General features: G+C 49.7%; 1 protein-coding gene across 2 annotated transcripts in view; it reads right to left on the reverse strand.

The window, feature by feature from the left end:
* Positions 1 to 7,810, reverse strand: part of ZC3H4 (zinc finger CCCH-type containing 4) — a 31,591-nt gene extending 23,781 nt beyond the window's left edge. Inside the window, exon 1 of one of the 2 annotated variants that reach the window (XM_012733794.1) lies at positions 6,497 to 6,550. In XM_012733794.1, coding sequence (XP_012589248.1) covers positions 6,497 to 6,534 — 38 coding nt within the window. In that variant the 5' untranslated portion in view covers positions 6,535 to 6,550. Of the gene's footprint in view, positions 1 to 6,496; positions 6,551 to 7,727 lie in introns of those variants that run through there. The other variant, XM_012733795.1, reaches the window with a different exon arrangement.
* Between the last annotated feature and the right edge of the window lie 4,305 nt (positions 7,811 to 12,115).

Consider the following 12,115-nt stretch of genomic DNA (forward strand, 5'->3'; position numbering starts at 1 on the left):
GCGGGGGTGGTTCTGGCTGAGTAGAAGTCATTCTCCTTGCCTGAGTAGTTGTTCTGCTCCTACTCACTCTGAAAACAGCTCATGTTCTGGATAAAGCTCTCCCTCTGATCCAAGCTTCTCCTGTCAGTTGAGGCACTGAAATTTGCTTCTTGGCCAGTTTCCTAACCACTTTCTCAAGACAATCACGTTTCAGAGTTTAAAGCCCAGAAAATGGGAGCTACCCTCCAGGGATAACAGACTGCTATTATTTTGGAGGTAAAAGTCTAATGGTTTAGACTTAGGAAGGTAAGCCTTCTCCTGTTTACAATTTTTGGAGGAGAAATCAACATGTAGAGTCCCAGGCAGTGAGACTGCACACACTGTGGTACACTGTATACACACAGCGTACATTATATACAATGTATGTCAAAAGGAGCTTAGAGAGGGCTTAGGCCCCACACCACTGGGACATTTCCTTTGCAGGCGGCAGGTCTCCTGTCCCGTCACAGGTGTCTCTCATATCAAACCTGTCCCTGTCAAGAGGCAGCTTTCCTTTCTGCCAACCTATAACCATGTAAGCGCTTCTTTTCCTTTCTCCTTTTCCTAATAAACCTAACCTTTTGAATGTTAAAAAAAATTACATAAAAAAGACAATTACCTGTTTACAACTATTAACTTCCAGTCAACCCTGGGCTCCTGGAGGGCAGAATGTAAGGGAGCCCCTGTCAGGGAGCCTTCCAGGGCCAGCACAGACCAGGCACACAGCGGGTGGTGCCTGGGAAAGTCTGCACACACACCCTCCATCTACACTGCACCTTCTCTGCCAATTTCATCACCACAGACCTTAGCCCATTCCATTCCTTTAGCCACCTGGATTGCTTAAAACACTGATGGGGTGTTGGGATGGTTGTGCTTAGTAACAAATTCATTCAGAGTTTACCCTTGGCTTCCTGGGAGGCGAGGCGGGAGGAGTGACGACAAGAGTCAATGGCGAAAATGAAGAGACCACCAGTCAGCACCCCCGAGAAGCGTCCCCCAGTCAAGGCACACGCCTCTATTTCTCTAGCCAGAGGCTGCTGTCCCCGGGACAGCCCGGTGCCCTGCATAGTGATAGGACCTAAGCCCTCGTGTCTGTTAGGAAAAGGAGGGCAATGATCCAAGCCACCTGCACGGACATTTAGCCAAGTGACACGCACGGCTGGGCCTAGCTCTCTGGGTTGGGCCACAGCTGTGATCCACTGCTGCACCGGGCTTCAAAGAAGTGTCCAGTTACTTCTAGTGAATGAAAACCCCTTCGATTTCAAGGTTCAAAGGCCTGGCTTGAGCTACCGCTGGGAGGAGTGGAAGGGGGAGGGATGCTGGTGCCGTGGCAGGCCGCGGAGGGAGCAGTAAGGTGCCCCACTCGTGGGGCTGACTGAAGGGGAACCGGCTATCCCTTCTCTCCCACCACCTTCACCTCCACACAAACATGACAGCAGGGGCTGCTGTGCAGGGCCAGAGAGATTTCTGTTTAAAGGGCCAAAGAGTAAAAACTGGCGCCACAGGCCACGTGGTCTGTGCTCCAACTCCTCAACATTGCTGCTGGAACACAAAAGCAGTCACCAAAGAATGGAACAGTTGTGGCTGAATGACAGACAGGCTTGGTGGGCGGGCTTTGACTCAGAGCTCTGCCACGCCCGGTCGCACCCAGGGGCTCTCCAGCTTTGACTTTGACCTCCACATCTGTCTCCACATTTCTAACAAGTTTCATGGGCCCCCATATTTAATTTTTGCTTTCCTCTGCTTTTCCTATCCTCTACCATTTGTTTTTCAAACCCAAGAGGAAAATTAATTCACGAACTTCTAGCCACTGCGGGCTGCACCAGATACAGGCCACATCTAGGAGCACTCAAGCCTGGGGCCTGGGTACAGGCTGCCGCGGGCACCCACGAGCTCTGTGACCTTGGACTAGTGACTTTACCTCCTTCCGTTTCTCAGCAAAGGGGTGAGGCAAGTAACAGCAGCAGGCAGAAGCACTCAGTCCCTGGCAGGTAATCTCTGACCTTCACCTGACTGCATGAGAAGCACAGTCAAGAAGGACTGGACTTGGATACCTCACGAATCACGTGGGGTCAGCCAGACTCCACACCCACCACCACCCACATTCTGGCGCAACAGGAAATCCTGTGAGGAGGGGCAGGCAGCAGCCCTGTCATATTAAGCTCTAGGGCTTGGGAGTTTGTGGCTTCTGTGACCACCAGGATCTGGTGCTCAGCTACTGAGCCAGGGCTTCTCCTGCTGTGTCCACCCATGCTCTAAACTCAGATTCGTCTGCAATGCGTCTATTTGGCAGCTGGGAACTGTGGTAGCCACAGAAACCCCTCACAGTGGCTAGACACAGGGAGGCAATACGAGACCTGGTAAAGGCAGGTCTAAATAAAGTTCTCGTGCAAGAAGGATTGCCTGCACACACTGAACACATTCCTGCTCCAAGAAAAGCACGGGACAAGTCTGGCTGCCGGAAGGGAGCACCAGTCCAGAGCCAACTCAGCTGAATCCCCGCAGGGGCGGGAGAATCCTGGAGCTGAGTGGGAACATACTCATTTATCTCACAGACTCTGGAAAGGCAAAGGTCTTGCTTAAGGAGATAGCACTGACTCATCCTAATTGCAAAAGATGAGCCAGGGAAGGGTGTCCATGTGAAGCCAGACTGTCAGAGCTGTGGTAGTAAGACTGGAGCCAGCCAGAAGTGCCTTAAGATGGCGTCCACCTAGTTTCAACCCTGATCAGCTCCTTGCAAGTTAAATAAGCTGGCCGCACCCTAAAATGTGAAAGATAAATCGGAGTCCTTCAAAAGCACAAATGTTACTACTTCTGTTTACACACCAGACTGTAGGTTCTGCTTAGAATTTTTCTCTAGTAAGGGCAGCAGGAAGATAAAAAAAACCAAGATTCACTCTGTGCCTGGCAGTGTCCAGTGTCCGGGTTAGGTAGACCCCAGCAGTCCTATCTGCTTCCAGAGCCCACAATATGCCTTCATTTCCCGTCCCCAACTCCAGTATCCAGAAGATCTTGCCACTTGCCTTGCAAATAGCGAGCTGAGTCACCAACTCACACAGAAGAAATGGCCAAAATAAGAACAACAAAAAGATTCTCAGCCCAGAGCAAGAGCCAAAAGAAACAAAGTTGGTTCTGAGCAAACATCCTGTGTTCCGCTAGAAAATTACTCTAGCAGCAGCTCCCAGCTACTCGACACCAACCAAGAGGCCATCTTCATTCTTGCCACCACTGACGGCGACACATTTTTTTCAAAAAAAAAAAAAAAAAAAACACTGTTCACATGACCTCATTCCTAAATCAACTCGAAAAACTTCCCCGTGTCTTTAAGAATGCCTTCGAGAATGCCTCTTCATTAAACAGCCAAGACTAGGGCTACGGCAAGACCAGACAGATCAATACAGAAAGTCAACTCGATGAAGTGTACTCTAACTTATCCAGATGAACTTTCTCTGCTACCCGAACAAGCCAGCAGCTTCTCCACTCTTTCCATTAGGCTTTAATTATGAAACCAGCCTCCAACCATTTATTCTGACAGGAGTCCCTCCACCAATGAGCAGACGGCTCCAGCGGATCAGCTTATTAAATTCCGACTGCCAGAAATCTCAGACACCATCCTTCTCTTCTATTGTCAGTAGCCCTGTTGCCAAGGTACAGGCGAGCGCCCCACTCGTTTAGAAACAGCCATTTAACTCACTATTTGCTCTGAATTCGTGTTGTCAGTGACTCAAGCTCCTCTCTGGAGTCTGCAGAACCAGTTGCTCCGGTGCCAGAAGACAGCATCCATGGGGACCACAATTAGGGGCTCTGGCATACTGGTTTGACCGAAAGCTCGCCAAGAAGGCGTGGAAGTGGAAACAGTTTCATGAAGTCTCACCATAGCGGTATTTACTGTAACTGGAGCTGGCCTACAAGCAGAGACGCTTCTAGGGGCACTCGGTAACCACCAAAAACGTGGATGTGGCAGAGTGAACAACAAATTAGGCCATCCTGAGATTTCCCTCTCTCTCCCATCTGGGAAGGGAAAAGAGGTCTAAGAGCAAGGAGAGCAAGTGGCACACTTGTAAATGATAAATGACTAAGTCTGCTCAGTATGAAATTGTCACAAATTCAACCAGATGGTAACATACAAGCTCAGAGTCAACCACTCCTCTCTAACTTGCCAGGTAGCCAACAGCTGGGAAAGCCTTCATTTCCACAGGTGCAAAGCAACTTTCCCTTGGGATCAGTCTTCCTGGCTAAGGAAAAGCCACAGGAGTGGCTTGCTAAAATAGCGCTACTTAAATTCTGGCTTGTCAAGAATCGAAAATTAAACCTTCAGAGCAAATCGAAACCCTATCTGGGAGACAGGACAGACTGAATTAGAAAGCCTTGGGGAGGGAGAGGGCGAATTTTCTTGAAGAGCAAATATATAAACGAAATAAAAACTAAAGGGGTTTTATGACCAGGATCTCCATGTTTTCCTGGTAGCAACTGATTTTCTTCTTACTGGGAGATTTTTTTATTTGCTTTCAGATTAAACTACTCCCCAGAGAAAATTAAAAGTCGAAGAGAATATATATAAATGTCTAAGAGTGGCTGTTAAATCAGGGATTCTGAGTGACACCCTTTTCTTTTCCTTTTTTTGCAACATCCATTAATTTGAATTGAAACTAATACTGGTACATCAGTTTGGGGGTGGAAAAAAGGCAGTACTGTGACATTTCAAAAACAAAGACCACCAAATAGTTTGACCTAATTCCTGGGGCTTCCTAGATTTGATGGATGAGATTCCTTTGAGGAGGGAAAAAAACACACACGCAATAAACCCTGTGTTGATATGCCCGATTTTTGTTTTTAATGTTTGGGGAAATACTTTTAAATTCAAAGAATGTGGTTGAAATATTCATTTAGAAAAGAAGTACCATTTACTGAACATTTCGTTTTAAAATTAAACTAAGCATCCTTCTACAGCTCAAGACTAGCCTTCAAAACTTGGGTCAGCTGAGAGCATCCTGTTTCTGCTCTTGGCTCCTGGGGGAGGAATTTCAAAGGGGAAACGTCAAATCAACGAAATCCATTTTTGGCTGACCCTGCGCACTGGAGTGTGTTTATTTTGTGCTTCAGACTGTTTTTTGCAGGATACTGTATGGTGTGGACACTTCTGCCTCTGTAACTGCTTTTACAAACGTTAAAGACCACCACCTCACGGAGGTTTGGTCCTGAACACATTGAGAGGAAGAACAAAACAAGTGATCCACTGAGTTGCAGTTTACATGTTTCCTCCTCTAAATGTGAGTGAACTTTTCCCCCCTCCTAAGAATGGAAAAAAGAAACAAGGTCTTGGGAGGGGAGGAAGGCTGTGTGTTAAAAAGTTTTCTCCAACAGTAGGGACCAAAGATGGGCCAGAGGGAAAAATGGGCCTTCACCGTGTTTTGTCTTTTAACGAAGTACTTATGCTTGTAAAACACATCGGAAGTCGTGTTTGGTTCTGCAAGTCATTCCTGTGGCTGTTTTTTTCCTTGTACGTGTAGGACAGGGGTGGGGGGGGAGGGGGGTTGGAGGAAGTGTTCTCTCCACCATGACTGGGCGTGTAACACCGTTTGCATCAACTTTTCACGGTCAGGCATGTGCTTTCGAACAAAGGAACAGTGCAGACAAGCAGAGGAGACTGGGGCTTGACACAGTTTACAGATTTGGTGCTTAAACAGTACTTTACAAATGACTTGCTTAATTTAACCGTCCATCACCATAAGAGACATTGGAGTAAAATGAGAAAATGGAATCTACTTGAACCACAATCTTTGGGGGGGGCGGGGGAGGGAGGAGAACATTAACTTGAATGCAAATATCATAAACCAAGTTCAGTAACCCTGTCTCCTACAAATGGGCTCGGGAGTACCCACTTTCTTCAAAGACCAAGGTTGGAGACAAAGCAATGTACCGAAATGGCAAGAGGGACACCAAGGACCTGAAAACGGGCCTTTTTACATAGGTTTTTGTAATGTTACAGTAACACTTTTTTCTTGGAGAAAACTGTGTACATATAATTTAAAAAAATTAAACATTGAAAGGATGTGCAACTCTAAAAGGGCTCAACAGGGTTAGAATCCTGATTTGAACATTATAAATTCACTCTCTCAAGCATCACTTTTGGTCTACAGGCGAGGAGGAAGGCAGGCAGGAAAAGGGACAGAAAGAGGGAGATAATTGAATTACTCAATAAAAGAGGCTACTTACCATCCCAACCCATTGTAAGACATACACTTCTGACATAAGAGAACTCCTTAGAGGTCGAATAAAGCGTGTAAGCACCTTTGAGTAATGCACCTGCCCCCCAGAGGGGCCCGGAAGCCCGACGTGGGCTTAGCGAACAGACCTTTGCTAATCTGTTTATTTCCTTGAACTGGAGTCAGGCTGCGATGGGCTGCGATCCCCAGGACGATACATTTAATTAGAACAAAAACAGAACAGAACAAAACAAAAATTTGTAAAAGCTCACCAAACTGCTGCACTTGTGTCTCTGAATGTGGGTGGCATTTCTTTTAAAAGGCAAAGTATGGTCTGTGAAGGAGAAAGGGAAAAGGGGCGGTGGGAGTGGGGAGAAGGGGCAGTAGTGCCTGTCAGGGAAGCCCTAGCTCAGATCCCTGTCTAGGGGAGGGTCCTCGGCGACTCCCCAGCCAGGGCTGCGACGGGGCGGCCATCTGTCCAGCGCCTTCTCTTCCCCTCCCCACCCCCCACTCCCTCCCAGACTGACTTTCCTCCTCCCATTTCCAAATCCACTCTCCAGCCACCTCTTCCCCTGCCCCCCGAGGAAAGGGTGGGCGAGTCCTGCACCCATACCTTCTGCGGAATCGGGGGAGAAGGGGCCCCAAACCCTTCCTGAAACGCGCTGCCAGGCGGGCCTCTTTATCTCTCCCCAGAGAAGGGCGTGTGGGGGGGGGGGAACCACTTCGCACTTTAAAATTAAGGGAAGGGGGCGCTCCCTTTCACCCCCTGCCAATACACAAGGAAACCACCTCTCTCCCCGAAGGGATGGCGCCCCATTTTTGCCCGAAAGAGAAGGGAACCCCATGAGATGAGGGGGAAGACCAACTTCCTCTCCCCTCCAAGAAAGGGAAACCAAACCTCACCCGCGGCCCCCCCAAAAAACGCATCACCTACTTACGATGAGTGAGAAGACCCCCTTCCTTTAAAGAAAAACATGGGGAAGGGTCTAATACCGCTAAAGAGGCAGGGGCTTCCATCAAAGGGGCAAGAAAGCACCACCACCACCAATTTTACCCTCAGGAACAGCGTGGAAACACCTCCCGCCAAAAAAAAAAAAAAAAAAAAAACAGCGCCAAGGCGCCCCAACCAAAAGGACCCCCCCCCATGAAAAGGATGGAAAAAAGACGGCTCAAAACCCCACTTTCTGCCTCCTAAGAAAACTAGGGGACCTCTCCAAGCAGGGCAAAGAACACCTCCCCCAAGAGAAAGGATACTGCCGGGGACTGGGAGACCCCCGATTCCAAGGCCCTAAGAGCGGGGCTGTGGCTCGCTATCCCCCCAGAAGGGTCCGGGAACCCCTCCCCCATCCCATTCCCCGAAGCCCAGCGACGGGCGGGAGGGCCCGTGGCGGCCAGGCTCCGGACGCAGGGGCAGCCAGGACCCCCGTGAGCCTCCGCAGCCCCCCCCCGGCGCCCCCTCCCCAGGGCGGGTGGGCGCGGGGGGTCCGGGGGGCGCCTCCTCACCTTCCCCTCAGCATGGCGCCCAAAAAAGACAGAGCGAGAGCGAGGGAGAGCGGGCGAGCGCCGCGAGGGGGGGGAAACGCATGAGGCCGGGAGAGAAAGCAAGCGAGAAAGAGCGAGCGAGCGAGAGACACCCACCGACCCCGCCCTTCCTCCTCCTCCTCCTCCGCCGCCGCCCGGCCCAACATGGCGGCCGCCCCCCTTCCTCCTCCTCCTCTTCCTCCCCCCGGGGACGCTGCCCCGGCCGGGCCGGGGGCCTGACCTGTCGTCAGGGAGCGGGAGGCGGTGGTGGAGGAGGTGCGGGGTGGCCGGGCAGGCGTCGGGGGAACACGGAGGAGGCGAAGGCGTTGATGGTGGCGGCGGCGATGGCGGCGGCGGCGACTCTGATGGCGGCGGCGGGGGGGTCCCGGGCGCGGCCTCCATAGTTCCTTTGGGGGGGAGGGGATGTTAATGCACGAAAAAGGACTGCTTGGGCGTGGCGGGAAGGGCACACTTCAGCTCTGAGGGCTCCTAATAGGAATGGGTATATATTTTTTCGGTTTCGGAATCACCTCTGCGCCGACCTCCGCGTAGGCCGCGCGGCCTAGGCCGGCGGCTCGCCGCCTGCTTTCTCCGCAGCCCGCCCCTGGGGTCACTCGCTCACGGGCGTGGGGCCCTCATCGGGGCGAGAGCCCGCACACACACCCCCGCGGGTCCGGGGGTTGGCGACCCGGGGGACACGGACACTGATGGGTGGTTGGGTGTAATTAGCGCGGGACGCGCGCGGTGGAGCAAGCGAAGGGGAAAAGGGAGAAGAGGAGAGCGAGCGGAAAGGGAGAGGGAAAGCTTTAGGGAGAGAAGAAACGGGCCGCGGAGACGGGCCGACTGTCAAGTCTGCCCGCCCTAGGTGCCCCGGCTGCCCGGCCCCGCCGCAGTCAGAAATTCACACAAAATGGCGGCTCGGCCCGGGCGAGCCGGGAGGCAGAGGAAGGGCGAGGTGGGAGGGGGAACTGGGAGGAGAGGCGGAGGCCGTGTCACGTGGAGGAGAGGCGCTCAGGCCACTCGTCCGAAGGGCAGCGGAAAAACCCGAAGGGAGAGAGGCAGGCCGAGGTAGAGCGGAAAAAGCCGACTGGTGCTGAGCGGCAGACCCGGCGGAAACACAGGCATGCCGGAAAGTGCCGAAGGTGGGAATGTGGGTGGGGCTAGAGAAAGGTTGGAAACCGGAAATAGCCGAAGTGGGTCTACTAGGGCGGACCTGGGGGGCGGTGATGGAATGGAGATCTGGAGAGTGCCTGAGGTGGGGCCTCTGGGTGGATCTTGAGAGGTAGAAATAGCCGACTAATGAGGCAGGTGGGGAATAATGGGATTTAGACGAGGTAAACTGAAGAGCGAGGTTTGGAGTTATTAAGGGAGGGAGCCACCTTAAGGAATTCTTTGAGCATGCGGGAAGAAACGAAAGTGCTAATATGAGGGAAGGCGGGAAGAGCCTAAAGTTTTCGATGGAAGAATGGGAGAGAAGGAGTTCGGGCTCCAAAGAGAAACCGTAACCCCTTATTGGAAGCCTGGTGCTACGAATTGTAGATATCCGGAGAAGGGGGTGGGGAGATGGAACCAAGCTGGCCCGGAGATGACGTCATTAGAGAACTGGCAGATGACGTCATCACAGGGGGGGGAGACCGAGAGAATACAAGTGTTTTGTCGGGAGTTTAAGAACTTGAAGGATGCTATGTGGAAGGCTCTAAATAAATCCTCAACGTGGCTATTGACCCAGGTCTAAACCCAGCATCTTCTCGCCCTTCCAAGTATACTAATTATTAGTCCTGTTCACTGGACGCTGAGTCTGGTATTTGAATAAGTTGAATCGAGATGGTAGAATTACAGCAAAGACAGTAGGTGCAGCAAGATTTTCCCTCAAAGCGGGTATTGCATTGGCACCTGCGAAATTCCTTCAGTTCACATCCGAAGCTATTGGTTAAACAGTGTGTAAGGTTCTTATACAGCAACAAGCTCTGTGGTTGGCAGTGGGAACCTAGCTTCTATCTTACTGGTGTTTAAAAGTCGAAAATGTCCAAATAAAAAGGAACTGATGCTAAAAAATAATAGGGGCCTTTTTCTATGTGGGAATGGAGGGTTGCTGGAATTGTTTAATTTTTTAAGCTGAGAGAGAAGAAAAAGTTCTAAGCAGAGGAAATAGATTATTATTTCAGGCCCAAATGAGACAAGGTCTTAGATTCCGCAAAGAAAAACCTTGTGGCCAAAGAGAAATCTGGAAGCCGTGGCACAAGAGCCAGATCACCTCATGAGTTATTAATCTTGCTATGAAAAGGGGAATAAACTTCCCCAGCTTGGGACACAAGCTTTTCCTAAGGTTAACTGACAATTGCCTTGAGGGCAAAAATTAGCATTCCTGAAAAAGTACCTAAACTATTTTTCTAATGAGGTTTGACGGGATGAAACTTGTTCAGGAAAACTAGTTTGCCATATTTTCCTGATCTTGAACCAGATCATCTTTTCTTTGTCCCTACCAGAAATAAATGTTTTTACTGGCCTACCAGAGTTCTTTTATCCTTGCATGTGGCATTGTAATAAAATGTGGGGTTGACCTTGTCAATAAATTATCCAAAAAAGTTTTCCTGAACACACCCAGAGCAGGAAGAGCAGGGTTTTAAGAGGAAAACTGTTATAAGTAAATTGGACCCCCTTCTACACCTTGATCTTGCAATCTTACACAGCAATCAGACACTTATTTGGGATCAAAGAATTGCCATTCAGCATGTACAGTTTCAGACAGAAACCTAAAAGTACTCGCAGGAAGGGGTCAAAGTTGAGGAGGGGACCCTCCCTGGTGGTGCAATGGTTTAAAGTGCATAAAGTGCAGCGCTGTGAAGCAATCTGCAGCTACTGCAACACAAGTTCAATCCCCGGCCAGAGGAGGTGACCCACATGGTGCACCAGGAAGGCCCAGAAATTGTTTAATTTGAAAGATCATGTAACTTTCGTTTTCTAATAGCTCTGACTCAGACATGCTCTCTGAAGGGAATTACTTCCTTTGTTATCCATGGGACATATAGAGAACTAACCCTTGATAACTTTGGCAAAAATACTTCTTTGGGGGCCCACCCAGGTGGTGCAATGGGTTAAAGTTCAGCATTGTGAAGCTGGCAGCAGCTGCTTCAGCAAATGTTAGATCCTTTGCCAGGGAGGTAACCACAAGGCAGGGCAGAGGTCTGTTCCTCCCCCTGCTCCCAGCTCCCCTCAGCAGTGTATTTTGGTCAGTCTGCCTGTTTTGCTCCCCATTCTGACTTTGGTGAATCTTCTCACCCTCCCCACCCCTGCCCCCACACCTGGCCTGTACTTCAGTTCTTGAATGCCTAAAAAAAGAAGTTGGAGAGGGGGGTCTTTATGAGACCAAAGAGGAGCTAGTTGAGTTAAGGTGGTTAAACAGTAAGTAAAGAGTGAGGTTTAAACTGTTCCTGGCCATCCATAATTGGTTACTGATTCTGTTTTCTAGCAAAAGTCTATGATCATCAGTCTTTGTGATGAGGATGTCTGTTCCTAACAACGAGCTCCTCGAATGACAGGTCAATGAATCTAAAAGTCTTTGGTCACAGTACAAACAGCTGTGGAATCCTATCTTAAAATGACAACCATTGTCTTTTTCACACTGGCTATGGACAAAACCATTCTGCTGAGACTATATACCACATCTTAGAGGACAGTAACCCATCCTTGGAGGTGTGGTCTCCCACTGGTGCCATTCCCCAATTCTATAGGGCCACCTGCCACTAGGTAATGAAGAAATCGAAAAGAGAAGCCAGTCCCATCAAACAGGATTTCACTATGCTTTTTCAGTGTCAACCCGGAATACAGTCTAAGTTGTCTTTCAAATCTTTCCGTAGTTCTGGATGTTACTTTGATTATCACCACGGCTAAATGGTAAAATTGCTTTCAGATCCTAAAGCACAAAAGAAAAAAACTTACTTAAACTTTTCTCTGAGACTTGCTTGTGGGAGATGCAAGGCAAGTTGGGTCCTGTAGTTTGCTGATATGTTCACATGTGGGCACTCTCTGGCTTCCTGAAAGAGAAGGGGCTCTAAATACTAATGTTTGCATAAGTGATGATTCCAAAGAAGGTGAACTGCTGACCAGTCCTGTCCCATTGGGAGGTCACCAGCAAAGTACAGTAAACAAGGGTGTGACTTATGCAGATATAAATTGCTGCTCTCTCCAGTGATAAGAGTTAAACCTTTGTAGTTGGCCTTCCAGATAATAAGAATTGAAGATTTTTTAAAAATTTATTTATTTATGCATACAAGAGCTGGGGTGTAGGCGAGGGGTGAGGGTGGTGAGAAGATTCAGAGTCAGAGTGGGTAACAGAACAGGTAGATGTACTGAAACACACTGCTGAGGAG

This window comes from Condylura cristata, unplaced genomic scaffold, assembly GCF_000260355.1.
Source record: "Condylura cristata isolate star-nosed mole 26May11 unplaced genomic scaffold, ConCri1.0 scaffold00041, whole genome shotgun sequence".
Classification (NCBI taxonomy): Eukaryota; Metazoa; Chordata; class Mammalia; order Eulipotyphla; family Talpidae; genus Condylura; species Condylura cristata.